Source organism: Terrapene carolina, unplaced genomic scaffold (assembly GCF_002925995.2).
Source record: "Terrapene carolina triunguis isolate 2854851 unplaced genomic scaffold, T_m_triunguis-2.0 Scaffold58, whole genome shotgun sequence".
Classification (NCBI taxonomy): domain Eukaryota; kingdom Metazoa; phylum Chordata; order Testudines; family Emydidae; genus Terrapene; species Terrapene triunguis.
In genome coordinates, this window is record NW_020664409.1 from 83528752 (window position 1) to 83554414 (window position 25663).

At 37.6% G+C, this 25663-nt stretch overlaps 1 protein-coding gene across 1 annotated transcript in view; it reads right to left on the bottom strand.

Moving 5' to 3' along the window:
• The window catches only part of EIF3E (eukaryotic translation initiation factor 3 subunit E), a 62323-nt gene that overhangs the window by 24248 nt on the left and 12412 nt on the right, over window positions 1–25663 (bottom strand). The window contains exons 4-8 of the mRNA XM_024194488.3: window positions 17104–17146; window positions 16479–16583; window positions 13242–13367; window positions 10396–10520; window positions 2814–2940 (exon numbers count right to left, since the gene is read on the bottom strand). Of these exons, the coding sequence (XP_024050256.1) occupies window positions 2814–2940; window positions 10396–10520; window positions 13242–13367; window positions 16479–16583; window positions 17104–17146 (526 nt within the window). The remainder of the gene's footprint in view (window positions 1–2813; window positions 2941–10395; window positions 10521–13241; window positions 13368–16478; window positions 16584–17103; window positions 17147–25663) is intronic.

Below are 25663 nucleotides of genomic sequence, written 5' to 3' on the forward strand. Positions count from 1 at the left end.
AAGAATATTAGATATTTCAAGATTTTTTAAGAAATAACACTTCATAATATTCACAAAATCAATTAAGAGTATATTTTACATTTCTTAAATGAACCAGCACTGACAATTTCCAATTTATTTCCAATTAAGATAAATATATTTAAATATCTTATTTAAAAGAATACTTGTCAATTTAAAATCATTAAACAATTTTATTTAACTTAGTAACTAATTCCACCTAAGATTATTAGAAATGGAAGAACTCTTACTATTGATGCTTTGTTTATTTTTTTGCAACTGTCACACCTTGGACAATGAAAATTAATCAATTTATTAACAGTGCTGCAATATTTGGGTTGGTAATACTTCAGTTGAAATGTTCATTAAAAAAACACGTATTTTATTTCATTTCAAAATACCTTGTTTCTTCAAAATCTAAGTTTGGGGACAAATCTGAATTTGCTGTATTTTCATTTCATACCATAGTTTGATACAGGATATTTGATTAGGAATGATCTCCCATTTTACAAATGAGATGCCGTGTGTAAATGTCAATCAACACCATTTTGTATTTTTAATAAACTAAATATTTTGAATTACTTTTCATATTGAAAAATTACAAAAATAATTTCCCTAATTACAAGGAAATAACCTGATGACACTAGACCTGAAATTAAATCCATGACATTCATAATACAATTATGAAACACTTTCAAATCCTTCTAAAAAAAAAGTTTAACTTTTAACATAGAAAGGCACCATGCAACTTGTTTACTTGAAAAATGATACTTAAAGTATTACAGACAATTGACAGTTTAAGTGAGCAGTAACCAAGATGTACAACTTGTAATACTATATAAATAAACGTTTTCCTTCTTTGAAAGGAAGCTACTTAAATTCTCAATACTGGATGTAACAAATTATAAATCTGCTCATTTATAATCCAGTTTTGCAACTATTAAATTTTGTGAAGTACTACATTTGTTAATCAATTTATTGATGCCCATCACGTAATTAGCAAAGCCTAGAGTCCTGTGGTATTGCAATCTAAGGAAGTAGAAACTGATATATTGACCTCCAACTGTTATGATACACCTCTACCCCGATATAACGCTGTCCTTGGGAGCCCCCCCAAAAAATCTTACTGCGTTATAGGTGAAACCGCGTGATATCTAACTTGCTTTGATCCCCCGGAGTGCGCCGCCCCCCCCCCCCCCCCCGGAGAACTGCTTTACTGCATTATATCTGAATTCATGTTATATTGGGCCGCGTTATATCGGGGTAGAGGTGTAATTCTATAACCTTCAAGTGTAGTCCACCAGTTAGAGTTCTTCCCCATCTGTCAAAGCAGGATAACTGCTTTGAAATCTACATATGAAAAGTATTACTTCAGAGCTAATATTATAAATACGGAAGTGATTTAACAGCATAAAAAGAGTGTTGGAAGATTTATTCCCTGAATGGGTATTGAGAGGTTTCATTATGTATCACACATGGTTTTGGTTTGGTAACATCAAAATATGTTCTACTAATGTATTTTGCTTCAACCAATCGTTATTTGGTTTGAATAAGAAATATGGATACAAAATTTCTATGCATAACAAATTGTTTCAAACAATGTCAGAATTCTTAACTTTTTTAAAATTCAATGCTGATCCTATTGCTTCATTTCTTTATGTTGCCTTACATTACTGCATCAAGATTTCAAATGTACTGGAACCCAAGGTTGAAGTTGGTTCTTAATTTCTATCAATTTGAAATGTTAACACTACATTAAGTTCAGTACGCACTAATATCAAATGTTTTGAAAACCTGTAATATTTAAATTTTTACATTTTGTTTTGCGTAGTTAACTAAGCTTGTTTTAGAAAAATCAGTTATATGCCTCTATTGATTTCATTAGCATGTGTAGCACAACTATCAGACATATTAACATTATTTTCAAATGTGTCTAAAAGACAAAGATTTGTTTAACAATCAGTCATGTGGATTTGAGGTGGCATCTTTCCAATGAAAGACACAAAGGACTCCAACAATGGATCAAAACATTCCTTCAGTAAGCATCTTGATTCTTTCATTAGAAACATGGACTAAAAATATTTTGAAATGGCCACTCTGGTGCAAGCGTTGTTAGGGAAGAAGCTTGATATAAGGGATATAATGCTTTTTAGGTCAGTGTATATTGGCTCAGGGCTTGTCTACTCTTGAAAAGCTATAGCTGTACTGCTTTAGTGTAGATACTTCTTACGCCAAGAGGAGAGGTTCGCCCATCGGAATAGGTAATTCACCTCCCTGAGAGGCGGTGGCTAAATTGACAGAAGAATATGTCTAACACCAGAGATTAAGTTAGCTTAACCACACTGGTTACGGGTGAGGGGTTTTTTTACACCCCTAACTGACATAGCTGGGTTGATCTAACTTTTTAGTGTAGACCAGGCCTCAATGGTTTACAAATTCCCGAAACCTTGTTGGGCAAGCAAAGTTTCCTGTTCACTTTAACTGGAGTTGTAGTACAGGATATGTGAGAGGGAGCAACAGAGTTGGGTCCAAAACGTTTTCATGTTTATTTTTTGTCCCCTAATCTCTCAGTAAAGCTTTTCATCTTTATTTGGGGAATGAGAGAAAATATAATTATTCTTTCTTACAAGTCATCCCATTTGATTTTTAAAGAGAAAATAAAACCCAAAAAGAGAAGAGTTGCACTGGAAGCAGCAAAAAGTAAAAGCACAGGATTCAAGTTTATTTTCAGAAAAATTTACACACCACGAAAAACTTGAAAAGGAAAAATATTTTCTAGTAAGATCAAATATATAAAAAGGTGTTTTATGTCTTACCTGCTGGATAACCTTGACTAAATCTTTCAGCACTTGCCTACGTTTTCGAACATCCTTGTTTGTTATGACTGCTGTAGTCAGATATCGAAGGATATGGGGGCACATAGTCTGTATTGCGTTAAGATACCTGAAGAAAATATTCCACTTGTAATTTTTATATATTTAATAATTAACTTTAATGGTGCAGTTTTGCATCTAAGTGACATCAGAAGATAAAAACAGTTGACAAATTTATATAATGCTGTACTATTTTCCACGTGTGTATAAATATACCAATAAAGTAGACATTTCTTTTTATTATTTAGGTTAACCGAAGTTGTCAGTTATAAAATGTTTTCAGAGAATTATGCTAAATTGAACTTCATTTCACATTATGATCATATAAGGTTGCAATTTTTCTCAATCCAAACACCCAGTGAATAAACCCATAGACGGGATTTATAAAATGGAAAGCATCCAACATACCATGTGATAGTCTTACAAAGTTAATTTATTCCAAAAACAAGTGTAAGTTTAAAAAAAAAAAAAAAGACAAAAGAAATCCCAGTCTACTAATCAGTTAAGCCTACTGCTCAGCTACCCTTTCACACCAATAAACCTTTACCAGTTTGTTTTTTCTGAACCTTATGATGAAGTTTTGGCCAAGCCAATCTTAATAAACCCAAAACATGCTCTGTTGATACTGAACGGGATGGATTAACAGGTGTTAATCCAAAAATCCAATCACTGTCTTCTGATTCTTCCTCTATTTTTCACCATTGTGATGCATCAAACTGACACAACCTCCTTCACATATAGGCTTGCACTTGAAATGCGCCTCTTCAATTTTAAATGACAGGAAAGAGTAAAGAACCTAACTTTATGATCCATCAGGCATTTTCCAGCCTCATATTCCTCTTCTAGGCTCAACCTATTATGTTAGATAATTGAGATCACTCATGTGGGCCAGTGTCTGAAAACATCCATAGCTTCTTGATTTTCAACCTTCTTGTGTAGTTCCAGTTTTGTTATATCAGATCAAGCTAGAACTCCAATAAGACAAGAGTAGCATCACCACACCTCTAATCTGTAGCTCCTCCAAAGCTTCCTTTATATTATTTTGGTAAATTTAGAGCCCATCTGTGGAGTTCCTTGTACAAACAGCACACTATTTTTTCATCAAAAGTACTCCTTGTGTTTAGTGCAAACTTCAACATACTGCTGGTAGTTGCATGTAAATGTAGAGAATATCTTCCTCTCAGTGCTACTGAGTCTTCAGGAAGCTGGAACATCAATCCTTTTTCAAAGGAGGAACCCTTAAGGATGATTGCAAACGTCGGGGGGGGGGTTGTTTTGGTTTTTTAAACTTCACAGTGTATTTTAGGGCTGCTAGTGTTTACTACTACTTCAAAAAGCTTCAAAAAGCTTTAGCATGCTGAAAACCTATACAACAGAAATTTAGGGGGACTGCACCTAGCAGCATTTTCATTTTATGTTGGTTGTCTGATCAAATAGCAAAGATGATCAAATTCCATAGGAATGGGCATGATATACAAAAACCTAAAAGGAATACTTTCTCTGAACTCTTGGAATGCACCTTCAGCAACCTGGACACAATATTCTGAAATCTTCTTTTCAGATTTAGAACGGAAGGCACTAAATTAAGACCACACTTTTCCCTGCATAAATGTTTGCAGCCATTATTGAGTCGTTTTGCATCACTGTTAACAGTGACTTTTAGTTCCTCCTTTAATGTTTCCTGTATTTCTTTATTTGCAGTACCTAGAAGTAGAGCTTAAATCTTTCAGGACAAATACATCCAGGGCAAAGTACTTCTGCAATTTCTTTAAATTGCTTATTTTGTGCTACAATGAAGGCAATGATGTAAACAAAGTTGAATGCTGATCAAGTTCAAGCCTGTGCTGTTTAGTTTTTACAATACCATTACCAGTTATATCTGATTCTTTGGGGTTGACAAATGCAGACTTGAATCAAGTGACTGTTAAGAGCTGTAAGAGACCTGGAATAGCAAATCATTATCATGGCTACACTTCTTTTACAAATGTAATGAAAACGTCTCACTTACAGGATTAATCCCGATGCTCTGCTCTTCTATTTCAATAGAGTTTCATTCAATGGTACATTTGATTTTGAAGCTGAACAAGCTTTCAGCACTTTTAGAGATGGGCATGTATCTGTGCTACCTTGCTATTTTTCACCTCTTGACAACATTATAAACAATTCTGAAGTGTGTAAATGTCAGTCCATTCAACTGCTGGTTTCCTACCACTTTCTTCAATTTTAGGCATGCTAAGAAAGACAGATGCTCACCAAACATCAGTATATGAATTTAACACCCATTCATCAGTAGCTTTCACGTTTACAACAGTCAGAATAAGGGCCTGTCTACACTTGAAATGCTACAGTGGCGCAGCTGTAGCACTTCAGGGTAGATATTACCTATACCGACAAGAGGAATTCTCCCGTCGACATAACTAACTCAGCACCCCAAGAAGTGGTAGCTGTGTTGATGGCAGGATTCTTCTGTCAACCTAGCACTGTCTTCACAGGGACTTAGGTTGGCTTAACTATGCAGCTCGGGGCCCTGAGCAACGTAGTTATACTGAACTAATTTTCTAGTGCAGACGAGGCCTAAGAAACTACCTGAAGAAAATTCAGCCCTTAGAAGAATGAAATATAGGGTGAGAATTATATAGCTTTACACAGAACCACTTTATTAAATGATCTGCATGCCTTCCACAAGTTTCTAAAATTCAGCAAACCAAGACCCCTGAATAGTTCACAACTCTTCCAATTTTCCTTCAATTTCAGGGTTCAAGACTGTTCTATAACGTTTGTTTCCTAATAGGAATAACAGGAGCTCTGATACTTTCGTTTACCGTATAAGTTTTAAGAATAGGTAATGTTTTTCTTTCAGACTGTAATTTTTTTAGCCTCAAAAAGCCTTCCAAATATAGTTTAATATTTATATTTCAGTTACAAGCTCAAAATATGTAAATCCACTCAGTTTTCTCTCCAAAAAACTGTTTCCCCCCACAACCCTCACATATTAACTAGTTCTGCCAGGAAGATGTACTCGTGTATGCAGTCCAGAAGTACATTCATTGCTGGAAATCAAACAAGTAAAACTTCTCTATAACTAAATCCAAAACATATAATGCAATTTAAAACAATCTAGTCAGAAATGAACATCCAGGGAAAACCATGAAAGTGATTATGCTCAAAGCTCTACCAAATAAAATAAAATTGAAAAAAATATTAAATTTCTCTAGTTTTTCAGTTATAGTAATCTTAGATGTTACTTGTAATAACAGAGCAAATGAGTTTTTAAGAAAGCTCTGTAAAATGAGGCTGGTGTGCTACTGAATGCATGATATCAAACAGGGAGGCTGGCCGGCCAACCAAAACATTTAAGGCTGTGACTAGATTCCCCAAAATAGAAGTTTTTAAATGATATTCTGGAATGCCCAGTTTAATTTTGCTATTAGAGAAAATGAGTAAACATTAGCAAAGACATAGTAATTTCTTGTTTTAACTTTTTCAGGTCACCTATGTATCAATAAAATTAGATAAATAAGATCAAAACTCTTCTAAATATTTAAAGCTTTGAAAATGACACCATTCTCATCAACCACTGATGTGTAAGACACCCACCCAAAGTCAGGAGAATTAACATAATGTGTTTAATGTTTTCAGTGTGAGAATTTGAGTGTGTCTTGTTATTTTTTGTTTGAGATGAAAATGTGGCTTGCAAACAGATGTTCAGAAACTGGAGGCTCCAAGACAGAAACTACTTCTTATAAAAAAAAGCTTTTGATGTGCAGCTGTCATTTCTAAGCAGCATTTTAATGATACTTTATTGGTCCTTGATCAGGTAGAAGAAAATTAAAGATTTAAAATATTAATTAATTCAAGTCTACCTTCTTTTACTATTTAACAAACTGAAAAGCTTTAAATTCTCCTGTAACCCAAAGAACTTTATATGAAAAGAGTTAATGCAAAACTTTCTAGAAAACTAAGTCCATTTCTTATAATGCTGTTACAAGGAAAAAGGATTAAAAATCCAATTGCTAAATAAAAAAATATGATTGCATTGCTATGACTCAGAAAAGTAATATACAAAGAATTATGTTACAAATGCATTCTTTCAATAGCACCTGTATCTTAAGTCACTGAGACAAAGTTTCATCTCTAATTGCATCTGTTTACTTGATATCCTACATATTGTTTTACATTTTGACGAGATTCAAAAGCACAAGCTCTCTCCATTTTTAAATTCAGAGTGAAATCGGGCAATGTTATCAGTGCATATGATGTAACCAATTTAAAAATGCACTGTCATTCTACATTTATATTACAGGAGCAAATATGATACTGATTAGCTGTATTTGTTATCCACAGAAAAAGAATTCTTCCTAAATTAATTATCCCTTTGTTGCTTAATGCCCGTTTACAGTAATATTAGATTAATGACAGTAACTAAGTGCATGAAGCTGGTAAACTTCACAATTGTGGAAATCTTACATGTTTCCTTACATTCTTCTCATCCCTTTACATTATTTCCTTTCATGGCTATACAACGCAATGCATTATTACTAATTTACACATTTTAGCCAAACATTGAGAACTATGGTAATACAAATATTAAAATAGAAATAGAAGATAAAAAACCACAAAACTACTAACATCAATAAATACTGTAAATCACAAGACCAAAGATAAAAATAATGTAATTGTATTTGAAAGCATCAATTCAAGTCCTCCTGATCCGTAGTGATTGAAAAATGTTACCATATGATGGCTGTTTCATGCCTATAAGAGAAACTAGTTGGAGGTCTGCAGTTCATAGTGGACAGCTGTCCACATCATAAAGCCCAAACACAATTAACACAGGACACACTCTTTTCATGGTATATTTTCTGCAATTTTAATTTTTTGTTGTAATTGTTTAAGATGGAAACCAACACATTGATATTGGGAGTGAAAGGGTTAATTTAATAGTCATTGATTAGCTTAGGCCAAAGAAGGGTTTGGGATGAGTCACCTGGAGTTAAATTAGTTGACAACGCCATCTTTAATTATCCCAGCTGGATTACTCCAAGACATGAAATCTGCAGTCTACATGCAAGAATGAAAACTAACAAGAGCCATCTCTAAAGCCTCCTCCACAGAGCTGATGGTTAAAATGCTGGCAGTAGGTCTATACTAGCTCTCCCACCATTGCTACCACCCCGGTACACCAATGATGGGAAATTTTAAGAAAAATGTTAATTGGATGCAGCCAAAGAGCAACAGTTTGGAGGGCCTCCTGGATAAACAATACTCCCGGTACTTGGAGAGCCAGATATTTAAGTTAATAGGTGAAAGATTTTTCACCAACCTATTAGACTGGCTGACAAAGCCACATTTTTTCTCAGAGAGGAATAAGATAGTCCTACATAAGGGATAGCAGAATCCATTGGTCCATGTGCTTAGAAAAGCAGGCCCATGTGAGCTCATTATGCCTGTGCTCAATTCGCTTCAATGGGTTCCCATCAGCTCCTGAGTGCAAATCAAGGTACTGGATTTAATCTGTAAAGTGATACACACCTTGAAAGCTGGCTAAACCCACCTTGCTCTACTATACATTCATGACATCCAAGATTACCAGAGGTGTACCAGAGCCCTTTTTCAGAAATATATCAAAATAAGTCCACACCTAAAACCAGCAATCATAGCAGTTTTTACTTGTACTGGTATAAGTTGTATCAGTTTTATTATATAACCAAGATTTAATTTTATTATTTTTAAAATTGTTTTTATTGTACCAAATATGGTTACAATCTGGCAGACTGTACTAATGCTAACAGCAAATAAAACAGCATTCATTGATTCACACTACCACTTAGGGGACCAAACCAATTCTCTCCGATATTTTATGAGCCTTTAATACTATTGACCATGAAAGTGATGTTGACTCTCACATTCTCTCAGAGATCCCAGATGGTTTTAGACAACTGATCATCTACCAAGAGGGCTTTCATGTGGACTTCCTTGGGTATGTCTACACTGCAATAAAAGATCCATGGGTTGGGTGGGTCAGCTGACTCAGGCTCATGGGGCTTGGACTGCACAGCTATAAAATTGCAGTGAACATGTCCAGACTCGGACTGGAGTCCGGGCTCTGAGACCCTGCAAGCAAGCAGGGAGGGTACCAGCCTAAACATCTACACTGCAATTTTATAGTCCTGCAGCCCAAGACCTGAGAGCCTGAGTCAGCTAAACCAAGCCAGCTGTGGGTCTTTTACTGCAGTGTAGACATAGGTCTAAGGGCTGTACGTTTTTTTCACCAATTCTTTTTTAACCTGTACAGAGCTGCAGAGGGACTTAGTGTGACTACTTGGTTTGTGATGCTTTTTACTGTGCAGAGGAGAGTTATCCAACCCAGTGAGTTGAGGGGGGGTATAGATTCTGCCTTCCCTGTGCCTAGCTGAAGAAATAATGTGTATGAGGACAGCTGGCCTGCCACAGCAATTCCCTACTTCCCCCCCATCTATATTCTTCCTTGCTATGGGCTCTCCTGGCTCATTTGAAGCTCTTGGGCAGCAAGTCTCAGAAGAGATGCAGAGTGGCATTTGTGCTACGGAGACTAACTCCCCCCTCCAAACTGACCATTGAGCTTTTCAGGAACTGTTGGAGTGATGTGAAGGCGTTCTCCAAATCCACAATTAGCCTTCCAGCTCCACCTCAATGATGTGGAATATGTGCCAAGACTCATCAGCAGCACTCAGTGCAACCTCTTACCCTTTTCTCCTGTGGCTCAGAGCAAATGGAAGGACATCACATTGGTCAGATGCCTCTCCCTGATGGCAAACCAGAGGAAGCTTGCCAGGAGGAGAAGCTGCCTCACGTCAAAGGCCTGTTACTTTAAAATAACTAAACTCATTCAGGAGGCTTTACGTCCAAGTTAACAAATATTTCTCTACAAAACTAAGCACACAAGTACATGTTTAAAAATTACATCTAGTAACAATAGTGTATATATTAAATATTGCATTCATCAGCTCATACACATATTTTAAATCCAAAGCAACTGTATCTATCTTGTGGCTCAGGGACAACTGTGGCTCTTGAAAAGGACCAACAAAAAAATGTGTACATAATTATGAACTGAAAGTTAGCCGTACCATGAAATTGTTAATCAGGTCTATAGTTACGGCAGGGAGGGAAGGAAGTAGATGATAGTACCTCTTCAGCAGCCCTAGCAGAAGGTTTGGTGTGAAATGGGAGTGCTATGAATGGCTGCTGTCCCTTCCTTACTGGCAACCTGTGCATCAAGGGGAGGGAAAAGGGAAGGAAGCAGCATAGTTTTCTTGCTGCTCCATTATTGGCTTCCCTGTTGGGCTGCCAGTCTTAAGGAAAACAAGTTAGGCATTCAAAAAGCTCTGATGGAACGTAGGCAAATAAAGTGTTTAATGCAGCCTCTGGATCTTTTTGAAATATGTTCAGCCCTTAGGCTGAACATACCATTGTTAAATATTTTTGTCCTACACCCACTTTCTGCCTCATTACAAGGTTAATGTCTACACTACAAGCAACTTACTGTGGTTGATATAGAAAGAGATCAATGATGTTGTCTCTGCCTTTTGGGTGGTTGAAGAACACGAACAAAGACCAGTGGATGAGCCATGTTCTCTGCTGAAGAGACTGGAGTGGGGAGCTGACTGACTGAAAACAAGACAAAATAAAATTTTAAATTGGTGCAGATAAGATGCAATGAAAACATGACTATACTATGGAAGTTCTCCTTGGATCATGATAGTAATATCTATAACCCTCTATCTCCCCTCTATCATTCTGAATTTGGTTCACGGCCCTCTCTTATAGGGGGTGACGGTGGAGAACAAGTGGTTTCCCACACTGTGTTAGCCTTTCTCCCCCCTACGCCCTTAAATACTGCTTTTAGCACTGCAATACTCTTAGAGGGTGATAATATTGTATTATCACCCCACCCCAGGAATAAAATAAAGATTGTAAAACTTAAGTAACAGTTGTGCTAGAGGAAGGGATTCAACTCCCCCACCTGCAAAAAATAATTAGTTTCAGCTCCCACCATCAGCACCACTTCATTGGCAGGTTAACTCAGCAACCTCCAGCAGACTGGCAAACAATGAAAGCTGCAAGGTAATGCCATGCACAGTAGATCAGTGATCCTACCATTAAAAAGTGCCATCACAGTACTAGCATGGATATTCTTCCTTATGAAATTTCCCCTAGCCACCAAAGTCTGGCACAACCTGCTGTAACCATATGGATTCAGAAACTTTAAAAAGGGGGGGTTAGAAGATGAGGAAGAGGAACCTGCCTGGCATCAGATGCCACTCACCTAGACAATGCAAAACACATTTAAAAATGTACTAAAACCTTCAAGATTTCCATTTAGAGGGTCAATCGCTTAAAAAAATAGACAGCTCTGAAATAGTTTCTCTCTCAGAATCACACAAAGGACACCGTAAATCAACCTACTCTTCCCAGGTCATTTTTTGGCAATCAGTGCCACTGTCAGAAATTGAAGTAGTAGATATCTGACAAACATTCCAGCAGCTAGATTTTCCCTCATACTAACAAGGGTAGTGACCAGAATCATGAGTGAATACTGCTCACTGTAAGAGTGAATGTTGTGGTGGAATAGTTGTAGAAACATAGCAAACTTTGTGTAGTGTCATTTCTCCATCTACACACACACACACCATTTATGACCACTCCACATTACTAAGGGCTTGTCTACACTGGCACTTTACAGCACTGAAACTTTCTCGCGTGTGAAAAAAAACCCTGAGCACAGCAAGTTTCAGCACTGTAAAGCACCAGTGTAGCCAGTGCACCAGCGCTGGTAGCTACGCCCCTCATGGAGAGAACTCTCTCCCAGCGCTCTGCCGCGACTACACAAGCCACATTAAAGCACAACGTTGCCAGCGCAGACTAGCCCTAAGATACTACAGAGGAAACTACAATTTTTTCCATATTTCTCCCAACAAATAAATTAGACAAGTTTCCTGTACTCTGTCACAATTTTCATATATTTTTAGTCATCACTGTTAAATAATTTCTTAAAGGAATGTGTTACCAAAGTGTTAACTGTGTTGTAGTGGAAGTCAAATTATACTATAAGAATAGTAGAGCTATTCTTCCATGCTGACACATCTAGATGCAACTCTGCCTTAAGGAAAAATCCAAGCCCCCTTGAAGTTGCCCAATCAATCCTATCGACAAGATGGACAGCATTTTCCTAATAGCAATTCAAATACAACAGATATTCTGGTGACGATTCAAACATAACAGTGATGGATACCCACAAACTACAGGTAACATAGGTAAAATTAAGTATGCTAGATTTCCCAATCTGCAAAACTACACTATATTTTTGTCATCATTTGCAGAAATAGCACTTCCAGATAGCTCTTGAAATATTAGCGTTAGAACTACTGATTGACTGCCTTAAAGCCCAGTCTCTGAGGGAGATTACAACAGCTACTTACAGGCTAACGCCAGGATCCCCGTTCTTCAAAAGACAGAAGAAACTAACTAAGCAAAGTTATGACAAATACTGAAAACAAAAATAAAGAAATTTTCTCAAATCTTTATCAGTTAGTGAACACAGATTAGTTTATACTGTTTTCAGACAGATGTTATTTTTATGTAAAATGTGGCCTTAAAAATTGTAATGAATCTTCATGCCTTATGGGGACAGGGAATAGTAAATACCATTCAATACTCAACCAGAAAACAACTTCCACATGCTGTGATGCCCCAGCATGCATTCTTCTGATGATACCCCACCCTTAATTTAATCCTTCTGGAAGCTGCAGACATGCCTGTATGATAGGGATTTATCTTAATTTTAGTTTAATGGAAACATCTTTCAAATTGACAAACATTTTCAAATCGGATGAAAGGGAGCATGAACAATTTTAAGGAACAAGAGATTTTTAGCTATATGACAATTCAAATAAAATATTTTATTGCACTAATTTCAATAAATCAGTGTCTTTACAAACATTCTCCTGAAATTCATTTATTTCCTCTTCGTGGCTTAGATTTTGTACTGAAATTCCATGTATGTCTGAGTCTCTCCATTCTCTTTTCAAGTAATCTTCCAGGACCCTCTTTTATCCCTTTTGCTCTTTTCCCTTTTTTTACTCCCCCAAAAAAGCCACACTTGTGGTCTTCCCTCCAACAGATGAGGATTGGACATGGCTCCTTTGCAAATACTTCTTGGCAAGAAGAGACTGCAAAAGAGGAATGTAAACCATAGCTTCTCCTCAAAGAAAAGTGTGAGATAGCTCCAAAAAAAGATAGTGTTTTTAAACTGGCAAGATTTTTTCATGTTTTTCTTAGTCTGCCCATCCTTCAGCTTAAATATATGAATGTGCTCAAACTTTCACTCACATTATTATCTACAGTCTCTTTCAATCTTGTAAGATCTTCCATGGCTGCATCCCAGTTCTGCATTAAAATTTCAGATGCCAGTTTTCCCCAGAGTGAGCTCAAAGCATTTCTATCTGTTGATGGAACCTGTTCAAATTAGTAAACACAGTTACAATAAGCACAATAATTTAACACTTTTACTTGGTCAAATGTATTAGATACCTGCTGGTACTATTTTTAAAATATAAAATTCCATACACTCACTTGGCCTAAGTTTTTCTAAATAAAAAAATTGGTTAATAAAAAAATAGCGCGTGCCCCCTAAGGGGGCACGGAAAAACATTCATGTGGGTGCAGATGGGGGCTGGGTCAGCCCCCATGGGGGGGTGGAGAGCGAGCACCACCGAGCTCCACTCCTGGCCCTGCACCCAGGGCCCCAACCACAGCTCCACTCCCGGCCCGAGCCCCCCTTACCCGTGTCCACTTCCCGCCCTCCTGGAGTCACGGCCCCATTCCCGGCCCTGGCTTCAGGGGAGGGAGGGGCGCAAGGTAAAAAGTTTGGGGACCACTGAGCTAAAACCATTTTGGGACTAGCAAAACTATTAACTATATTAAATCTGCTCCTTATAAAACAGAAAAGTTTGGATTAAAAAAAAAAACACCACAAAAAATCAAGATTCCAGGCACACAGTGATGGTACCCAAACTGACAGCAAAACAGAAAAAGAACTGAAATGGTTGACGACCACTTGGCACTTTAATAACTTTAGCTCCAAATGTTTGGTGCCATACAGAGCTGCTTGTGCAGTCTTAACAAGCAATGCTTTTAGAAGAGGTTCCCAAAACTCAATGGCCCCTAGAGAATCACATCCCACAAGTAAGAATATGCAAAGACCACCTCAAAGAGGTAGAAAATCCTTTCAGATAAAAGCTTGTGGCAAAAGAAACATGTCCTACTAAATTAGGCAGTATGTCCCTGAACATATCCAACCCCTATAAAAGCTATTTTTCACAGAGCAGATCACCAAGTCTGTTTCAAGTAAGGGTAGTTCTGGGGTCAATCAGGTTTGGTTTATACAACACTGAACTACACTAGGTCATTCAGAGTGTCAAATTCTAATCTCAGATCATAGTTACAATGGTTCTTTCATAGCTTATGTTTCACTAACCATTACTTTAAATGAATCTTCTCCCACCAAAAAGAGTAACATAAGTATAAGCTCAAGGTACTAACATACCAGAAGCATGCATTATTTTTATTAAAACTGCTTTCAAGAGTAATTTTTAAGAACCAATTATAGCTTTTTTTTTTTTTTTTTTTTTATAAACATGCTCAAATTCTGAAACACAGAGAGGATTTAGGACAACTGCCCATGATGCCCATAGCATCTCTATCTGAAACAAAACACAAAAAATAGTTCTTCACAAATACATAAAATGTACACCTCATTGAATAGGTTATTGTATACAAAGGTTTGATGAGTAATGGGTCACATAAGATTCCTCTTGTCAAAAGCTATCCCATTACTGAAAAGTTCTCCCCACTCTTTCAGCCTTATTCTGGTAAACAAACATTGTATTATTGTTGTGAAAATCTATTAGTTATTCACTTTGGAACCCACTTAACATCTAATTGTAGCCAATTAACAGAATAAGCAGAACCACTGAATTTAATCCAAAAGATTAAATAAAATATAGAATATAGTAAAAAGAAATATAGATTAACGGCAAGAAACAAAATACAGTAAATATACACAATTACTAGGAATTACTTTGCAAATACCATTCATACATTCTAGAAAGGGACATAATGTTATTAGAACTACACATGTTCCAAGTGCCAATGTGAAAAGCTTTTTGCTGTACTTTGGCAGGAATTTTTTGCTGCTAAGGTTCATGTGCACTATTTGGCTCAACTCCATGTCATTACAGTTGGCTCTTCATAGAGAACTGCTTTCAGTGATGGATATGCTAGAATAGTTTCAATATCTGGATTTTCCAGCAGTTACCTTAAATTTCCATTTGCTAGCAAAACAGCACAGTCACTCACTGATCAGCAACAATAAATTTACTGTGCTGGGATTCTAACAAGACACTAAATCTTCATTCTCAAAATTCACTCCCAGCATTAACAAATGATATGAAGAACCAACTCTTTTCATGTAGTTGTAATGAAACCATGGCTCTGGTTCTACAATCCTTGTTTAAGCTGTTAACATTTCTAAAGCACAACTTTTACTCTTCTAAATCCTCCATAATATTCAAGGGAAGACAGATGGAATTCTTGATAGGAAGCTGTAAGTTCAGCATTACCACGGATTACCTTCAATTTACCTGTAAACTTTTCACCACCACTTTTTGTGCACAGGAATTAGATGGCAAATGCTTATTCTTAGCTGTTAGAGTTTATAATATTCTTCCAGTTTAGATTTATAGGAAGAAACAGGAAATACCTAATACAGTTAGTTACAACTTTTACAAATTTTAAAATTTAAATTAGAACAAAAATTAGCACTTGAAAATTTTGCTAAAGTTGTTCATTTTTAACATTGCAATTCTAAAGATCATAGTGAGGTATGATAAGACTAAACAAACATACAAACTAGGTTTCGGTCTATTCATGCATATGCCATACTGAGAAACGTTTCTGTTTCACTTTTCCGTTCTTAAAATTAGGCAGGTGTTTTACATTTACTTCTAGCAGAGCAGAATTCTTGTAAACAGAATGCTCTATTTGATCTCAAGAACAGAACCGACGACACTAACAAAATGGCAGGTGCACCCATGTCAACCGGAATAGACAAAAGCCTGGATTTTGTTATTGGAAAGCATCCATGAAAAGACAATTGTAATGCAAATAAGCTTGAACTCTGTCTTAAAGAAAAATTAAATTTTCACAAGTTTAGTGACTGAAAAGTTATTTTCCAACAGTTACTATGCAATATCATATTATTTGTGAATGACTGACCGTACTCTTGGCATTGTGCAAGATACAAATGAAAACATGTTCCCTGAGAAAAGGATCTTGCAATCTAAATAAATTACTGTACACAGACCAGATTTTTCCCCTATAATCACAAACAGAATATGAAACTGATAGCAAATAACTAATTAGAATCATTAATTCTGAGCTTGTGTATCTTTTCAGTATTCCTCTTGTATTGAATAATTGTCTCAGGAAATTTATAAATCAAGATATTTAAGGATTTTTACAGAAAACAAAGTGGCCTAAATACTTAAGAAAAAAACAACTACTTACCAAAACCCTAAAAAAGTAGAGATATTCTGCAGCTCCTGAATAGTTGCCACATTCATACTGGAACTTTGCATACCTGTAGAGTGTGTCTAGGTACTCCTGTCTAAACTGAGAAAGAATACAAAATGTTTGTCTTCATTATGAAACAGATGGTATAGCAATGGGTTGTGAAATGACTCAATAGTGGGTAGAGTCACATTTAATTACAGATATGTAAGTAGCCTGTAAAGAACTTCAGGGTCTTTGGATGATAAGTGCAATGATAGCAGTGACCAGACAAACTAAAACACAGAAACTGAAATAATTACTTCATCCTTTATTAATTCTGCTGAATACAGTAATAACACTAATGTTAGAAGAAAGTACTACAATATTTAAGCATAACCACAAGTTTTAAGGATGCAGTTAATATCCAGATTTCCTTGCTTTTATAAGTTTGTAACATATTTAGTTCAATTTAAGCTTTTAAACATTCTCATGCAAGAAGTTTTGCACATCAGCTACATTTAAACTACACAGATAGGCCAGGTGTCATGTTCTTGATATTGCAAGACTGTTGGATTGAATATAATTTAGCCTGTTACTTTTACATATTTTAAAATGTAAAAATAAAATAAAAAAAACTTACACCATGCTTGTCAGCTAGATAATCAAAGAGCATTCGACCATCTCTGTAACAAAAATAAAGATCTGTAAAACATCAGTTTTAAACTGACCATCACAAGTTAATGTGTAATACTAAATAAAGCTATTAAAAGGAACACACAACAGTCTCTTTTTTTAAACTTTCCCTGAGTATCCCTATGACTTTTTTAAAAAAATCTGTTGCTGCGTGAAAGGCCCACACAAACCAAGGGGACTGAGTATACAGAATAAATTGTGAATCCGAATAGCCATGATGTGCTGTCAAATGAACTAAAGAATTTAGCATTCACTATAACAACTCTGGCTATTCTTGTTCTCCATATAAATGTCCAATCCCTCTAAATATTGATAAGTTCTTGGGATGAAGACCCAGAACCACTGAACTCAGTGGCAAAACTACCATGGACTAGAGTGGAGCCATTCACCTTTGGACTCAAATTACATCCTATGTCAACTGAGTTCTATCCAATCATGCAGCTGGTGAAAAAATATTTCCCTTTGGTCAGTTTTGAATTTGCCACCTTTCCATTTCACTGAGTGTCCCCTTGTTATGCAACAGAGAGAACAGAAGCACCATTCTCTACAATTCATGATTTTATAAGCTTTTATCATGTCCCCTCTCATTAATCTGATTTCTTAGGTAAACCACCCTAATCTTTTCAACTGTTCTACAAAGGAGAGATTTTCCATGCCCCTAGTCTATCTCTCATATCACCTTTCTCGGAACCCCCTCGTTTCCACCAATTTACCAAGAAGAGATGTAAGGCTTATTGGTCGTCCCCAGATCACCCCTAGAACTATGTTTTTTATATATAGGTACAACATTTGGTACCCTCCAATACGGTAGCTGTTCTTAATGGGATTGTATAATTTTGCTAGCTGGTCACATGTGTCATACTTCAGATTTTTCAGAACTCTAATATATACCTTCTGGGTCTTGTAACTTGTTAAATTATCAATTTGTTCCAGTACTTCTACTTCTGACACCTCAATCTCTGATAGCACTTCATTTTTATTACCAGAAAAGAGCAGGTTCAATGTAGTCACCTCCCTGCAATACCCTCTGCAGTAAAGAGTGATGCAGAGAAACAGCTTAGCTTCTCAGCAAGTTATTACAAGGTGACAAAAATGGACTTGCATTTTTTAAGGAGCACTAATGTGCACTGCACTAGTGCCACTGTTAGCTGAAAAAACAATCATGCCGTTAATAAGAAACAATCCACTGCATACTAAGAACTTGGGTGTGGGGGCGTTTTGCATGCAAATCAATCATCAATAACGATATTATACTGCATTTATGAAATTACAAAAGGATCTTAAAGCTCTTTATAGACAAATTAATCTTCACTCAGGATGTCTACCAATTTACAAATTTGAGATCACCAGTATTTTTCAAAGATCTCCAGGAAACTATAAACAAGCCAAGGACTTTTTACTATCTTTGGTGTTGTACCAGAAATTAGCAATGACTTGTTCAGAGCAAATACATTTTGGTGCGAAATAGATTAAAAAAAAATTAACTCAAACTATATACAAAGACTTACTCAAAAGGTCAAAAATATATTAACATCTTAAAAGCTGAAAAAAATAAAAATACGGAATTGATCAAAACTGTGCAGTTATTGATACTTCATTTACAAGAGCAACGGGGATAAGGAGAATTGACTTAGCTGTGAATTTTCATTCTAGGGTCCTCCATGTCAGACAGTCTTGACAATGGATCCCTATTCCCACAGCAACTGGAAACAGGCAGATTTTTGTTCCAAGCCTGATTTTAGGACAGTCCGTCAGGATGAACTCTTCCGAATGATAGTATTTTTCAGCTTTGGAAACGTACTATATAAAAATTTAATATTGATATTCAACTCAAACGATTTGCAGCAGCACACTGACATGAAATGTAGGGATTTCTCAGAGGAACACCCTCTGCCTTTCAAACGCGAGCAACAGCTAGAAAAAACACTGGACATAATGCAGTCCTCTGTGGGAGAGTTGGACTGTGACACGGAAGATCCTAGAATGAAAATTCACAGACAAAACAGAATTTTCCTTCAGTTCCCTCCACATCAGACAGTCTTTACAGTGCACTGTATAAAGTCATAAATAATCCACTGGGAGGGAGAATTCAATTTACCAAGTAGAACTGAAAGGAGCATAAGGGCTATTGGGGCACCCTGTTCCATTACACCTTTCTCCCAAACACTGCCATGTTTCTAAAGATTGGTATCAATGGTGGCGGGCCCTACGTAACATAATGAAAAGATTGGCCAGACAAGGGTAGTATCCCTTTCACATGAAGGGAGGGATCACATGGCATTCGTTAATACCCATGCAGAATTTACAAGTCCAAAAGGGATGTACTCTGTTGAAAATGCTTCTTATTGTAGCAGAAGCTGACGTATTCATGTGACTCAACCCAATTATATCCTTAATAGATCTCTAAGAGGTTTATTTTCATATTCTGAAGTTCGGGGAACAATGCTGTAATGATAGCATTAGAGTATTTCCCCTGGAATATTAATCTCCTTGTTGAGAGACCCGAGATATAAAATGGGCTGTATACCATTATTTCTCTTTGTACCACAAATGTTGTGCCCTTTTCAAAATCTCTCTCTCCACATGAAATTGGTTCTAGTTCTCCAGTGTGTAGGAGATGGACTACTGAATCTTTCTCTTCTGATACAAAGGTTCTTGTTGAGCATGGTTTATTTTAATTTACTTTTGGGAAAAGGATAATCTTGTTCCTGGGACAATGTGTGAGTTCTGTTGAATATCCTTCCCTGATTGTGTCAAGCACCCATTTGCTTGGGTAGTTTACTCCCATGGGGAGGGGAGAGCAACCCCAACTTTGGAAATTCAAGAGAAACTTTAGGGGTTAAATAGTTTTCCAGAGAATCCCAGCCTTGGTATTCCAACTCTGAGAAAAATGAGCAATGGATTCCTCCTAATGTGCAATCTTTATACTGGAACCTGGAAGAAAAATGGCTTCAAAGGGAACAAAGAGATAAGGTTGTTTTAAGACACTCACTGGAAGGAGGGAGGAACTTAATCCCATGTCTAAAACATCAGTGCTCAATGACTGCTTTGTCTCTACACTCCCCAAAGAGCTCATCAACAAAATATTTGGAAGGATATCAGGTGATATTCTGCAATTCTGGTTTCTTACCATGGCACAACAGGTGTCCCCAGAACAAGCCTTTGGAAGTTTGAATGTCAGCACATCTTAGGTGATGTATCAGTCCTGGAAAGTTGCTAATGCAATCTCATTAAAGGTAGATTTTATGTAATTTATTTATTTAGGAACATGCTCAACAATGGCCTCCCAGTTGAACAAAGATCTCCACGATAAGAGAATACAGACAAGAGAATATTCTCAAGGCTCATGTGCATGTATTAAAGTTTAGCCTGAGTGATAATCTTATTTCTCCAGTCTGTGGGTTTGGCAGGAATACTCGTCAGCTGGTATGATTATGCCCTTTACTAAGGATGCTGCAGCAGGCAAAGAGTAATGAAGACCTTTTAGTCCAAGGAATTTTCACTTCACCTTACTCACACCCTCAAACCAGGTGAGGAAAAATTAAAGCTCTCCTTCCATTTGCAAGCTTTTAAAAAAACAAAACAGGTCTTTCATTCTCTAAAAAAACATATGCACCTGTAAAGTTAGACCCTCATTTGTGCTTAATTCTGGGAAGATTAGCCAAGTCTGAGGTACCATGCTCAAAACCCCAGTTTTAGAGATTTCTCCTTCGTTTAACTGATTGCGAGCAACATATTCAACAGTCCCTGGGCCAAACCCCTGAGACAAAAGGTAAGGCAATCCTGTGAGGGGGAGAGTGCTTTACCTGGGAGTCTGAAACAACAGTCTGCAGGCATATGTCCTGCACGCCTCCCTAAGGAAAACAGCCACTTGATGGCCTCCTGTGGGACCCCTGGAGCCTGGAAGGGAAAGGAGGTAAGTCCATCTTTCAGTGAAGGGGATTGACTGCACAGACTGAGCAAGCTAGAGTCACTGGAGACAACTGAGTCATTTGTATCAGAGGTCACAGCAACTGGTACCTCTTATGCAGCTGAGCCCTCACAAGTAAAACAGCTTGTGGGAGAGAGGGTGCACTCTGGGGCCTTCTCAACTGCCTCAGCACATATCTTATCTACATGCTGGCTGGGAGCAAGAATTTCTTCCTTCTGTGAGCTTCAGCGATTAAGGAAAGCTCCAGCAAAACTTTCCTGATTGCTCTGCAAGCTATGGAACAGGGGTCCAATATGTAGGTGAGAAGCAGGGAGGGGTTTAAAAATATACCCTGGTTCAATGCCACTGATTCCAGCCTGGTCTCAGGGAAAGGAGCTTTCGGGTGGCCTGCTCAACCATCTAAGCATAGACCTCACCCACATTAGCTGAGGGCTGAGTTTGTGCGGCCTACTGTCTGTCTAGGGGAGGTGTTCTTCAAATCCTCCTCAGAAAGCCAGAATATTTTTTTTGAAGTTTAGCAGTTTTTGAGGAGAAAAACATCAAAACTGATGAAGAAACAGACATTTTGTTAAAAAAAAACCTGTGGAAGCTCTGCTACAAAGAGATCTGGAATCTGCCATAAGTGCTGCTTGGAGAAGAAAATTCTGGAGAGTTCCTCCTGAAATGTGGTCCTAACCCCAGACTCAAAGCAAAGATCTGGTCTGCCTACAGATCTCATGGAGATGAGAAACACCCCACTGTGAAGACTGAGACATGGAAGGAACGGAGAATAATTTAAAAGTTTCAGTTGATAAAGAGTGTTAAAAACCTCAATACAGAGGAAAAAGATTAACGACTTCACTTATGAGTTTTCATTCAAAAATGGGGATCAGATTTTTTTTTTTAATAAAAATTAAGTCCTAAACCAGTCTCACTGTGTACTCCCAGATACTGAACTAAGCACTTTTACATATTAAAAATTCATTGCCTCATCAAAGTCACTTAGTAAATACAGTTTGCCATCTACTATAAGCAGATATTTATCTGGGAAGAATAAAGCTGTCATAGATTCAGTCTACAAGTTACTCCCTTATGGGAAAAAGCTTTGTTATGCATCTCCTATGCTAACCTGGGAAGCATGAGGCACTCAAGGTCCTGGAAGGCTACTCCAATCCCATATACCCATGCTAATATATGCAACGGACCCTTGCTAGCATGCGCGTCTATATATAGCACGAATTCGCATATAACACGGTCGCGGCCATGGATCCCAAATTTAATTACTTTAATTGCAATTCATTTTAACGCAGTCCCCGCGTTAATGCAGTACCGTGCATGGATCCCAAATCCCACATTATAGCGAGGATCTGGTGTACTTCAAAATTGAGACTTGGAGTAATTAAATAGCCCTGATCACTTCAGCATCCACAAGGTAACAAGGGCATCCCTTGAGTTCCCTCAAAGATATCTCCCTTGTTCGGCCAAACTTTCAGATTTACGAAAACTCAACACTCTCCCCATCTTGAATGCTCATAACATTATGATTCTTCTTTACATGAGAAGTTCCACCAGTTCAAAGTACAGCAGTGAATGTCAACAGTGCCATATACTATAAGAAAAACACATATCTAGTGGGTGGGCTGTATCCCTGTATGAAACAAGAAAACTCCCCTTAGTTGCACCTGACAATTTTGAAGCCTAAACTACAAGAGTAGACCCTTCACAACGATGTGTAAAACACAACAGTATATTTTTACATCATATTAAGGAAATACCGATGTAAAAAATAATAAAATCTGATATATGCACCAATTCAGTACGCTGTACTGAATTCCACAAGAGGAAGGATGACAATATTACATTTTAGCATACAGTTTGTAAGACCATTAGCCAAGTAGAACATATATGCATTTATCCATGCTGGGAGCTTCAACAACTTATGTCACAGTACACTGAGGTTTTCAGGTAGGTAAAATGAGCCTTCAGGCACTGGCAAGTATCCCTTGTGTGGCTTTCCAGGATACATAGGGTTTGATTCTCAACTATGCCTAAAGCCAGCAGGAAATTAGACATAGCAGACCTTTGATCCACCACATCCCCTTGCCTCCCCTCACACAGGAGATGGTAGAGTTCTCACACAGATTCCTCCTAGACAAGGGAAGTTTTCCAGCATAAATATCTGGCTGCTTTCAATTCACTTTGTGCCAACCTTAAACGTCTAGGCAACAGACCTTGAAAAACATAATTCATTCTGAATCCCCAACTTATTGAGTGCTAACTGATCTCAGTAAGGCATTTTGTGTAACTGACTAAATCAAACTACAAGTCAGAAGAGTTCGCAAAGCTCAAAGAAGCAAGTATATGCATGCTGTTCTAAAGATCTCATTTTACTACTAGTAGGAAAGTTTGTCCTATTGTATGTGGCGTGAACTGCTCTTTCTAGCTCAAAAACAAGGATAATAAGTGTCTTGAGATAAATTAAAAGGTTCTGTTCCTATTGTGCACCTTGCCACAAAATCTCAGGGAGGAGGCTGCCTGAACCTGTGGCTCTCAAGGCCACACTTGTATATACTCTTGTAAGCATCTTCTAACAGTATCTTGTTCTTGTACCAATACTTAATCATAGATACCTGTCTGAACAGAGCATCCTTAAAATATTTGTATTGTCATAAGATATCTTTCCGTCCATGCAAGAATGCATGTGTGAACTGTAAAGATAGCAAAAAGTATCCATAGATTTTCATGATGGGAATACATCATAAAGGAACATTTAAGTGGTCAGGTGCCCTGGTGACCTTCCAACATCTGAGGTATGCAGGAAATTCCTCAAAACAGCTCTGAAGCAGTGAGGGACTACAGGTAATGAATTACTAGAAACAGGATTCCCTTCAAGGCAGCACAGATGTGGTGTGCAGCAACTCACAGCTTATCAAGTGCAAACGTATCAAGATGTGCAAGTAGGGAAAAAAAGAGAGAGTACCATTTACCATTATAACAACTAGTCAGCAGATTTATCAAGAAAGGAGGGTATTCCTTATACAACTTTGGAGACACGAACTCCCTAAATATGTGGTGACAGTTCACAAGTTGGGAGAGTCCTAACCAGATATACACCAGGGAGCTTATCCCTACGGCTTAGTGGCAAGTCACACATGAAGCAGATTCAAATTGAACAGCAGATGTCTTAGCTGACAAATGGAAAGAAAAAAGAATGCACAAGACGACAGTTAAACAAAACAGCTATAACTGCCTGAGGTACTAATCAGCACAAAGTTATATCCTACTATTTGTTAAAGTACAAACTGAAGCAAGAAGATATATTTAGTTAATTTAAGTCCGAGGAAAACCTCAGGACATTTCTATTTTAACTGCTTTGAGTTGATTTTATGACTGGCGCAGCAGGCATAGAGAATTATACTATCAGCAACAAAACGAAAAAAATAATGACAAGAGCACAGAAGACCCAGAACATACCCCTTTGCTGTGGGTTTTTTGGGAAAGCAGGTGAACTGCTGCCCTCAAAACTTAAATTACATGGGGGTCCTAGTCAGCTGGGCAGCACCGACCCAAGATTGGTGAGCAATACAGTAACTTGACCTTACTCCATAGTAATTGTAAGTTCTCACCTGTGAATATGGAAATGTGTATGTCCTATGGTAATTTATAGTTATAAAAAAAACCCCAAATCAGTAAAGTTTATGTATACATAAATACATTTTAATCATTTTAGTCTGCCATTTCCCAAAATACAGCCTGCCCCAGTATCATGTGAGAACAAAGGCAGACTCAAAAAGCAAAATTCTACTCCCCGGGGGGGGGGGGGGGGCGGGCACAATGGGCATGGCCAAACCCCTGCATCCTAGAGCTGGCCCCAATGCAGAGATCCCTGGAGGCTCCCCATCCCAGCTTCACATCCTGTGGAAGGCACAAGACCCAACACTCACCTGGCCCCACTTACCAGGAGCCATGAGGCAAAGTTCTTCAAGTCATGCAGGAGACGCTGAGGCTCAGCAGGCCTGACCTGTGCCACTTGGAGGAGGCAGAACCACACCTGGGCAAAGTGTGAGCCCTCCAGGGAACATAACCCCAACCCCACCCTCCTCCTCTTTCACCTCTGACACCTTGTTCACCAAGTCACAACACCACTCACTGAAATTTGGCTCTGCCACCCCTCCATCATGACCAGGTTTCAGTGAGTGATATTGTGAAAAAGTTGTGGTGAGAGTTGTTAGTTGCAGTGAGTGTTGAAAGTTGACGTTTCTACAACAAAAATCATGGCCCACAATTTTCTTGCAGCCTTATTTATTATAAATATTTGCCACGGTCCTGGAAGCAGATCCATCCAGGAATACATGTTCATGTTGAGCTTCACTGAGGTTAATGGGATTCCATGTGGGTGCAAGGTTACTCCCACATGGATTCAACTGCAGGAGGAAGACCTTAGTAATTAGCTGCATCAATATATTTTCTTTTCATTGTTCACTGTGGTGTATTTGTAGGGGATAATCTAAGATATTTAAGAAATAAGCCCATTTCATATGGGTTAAGGGGAATACCTGTGCTTTCTTTGAAACTGGATATTATATTAATTACATTT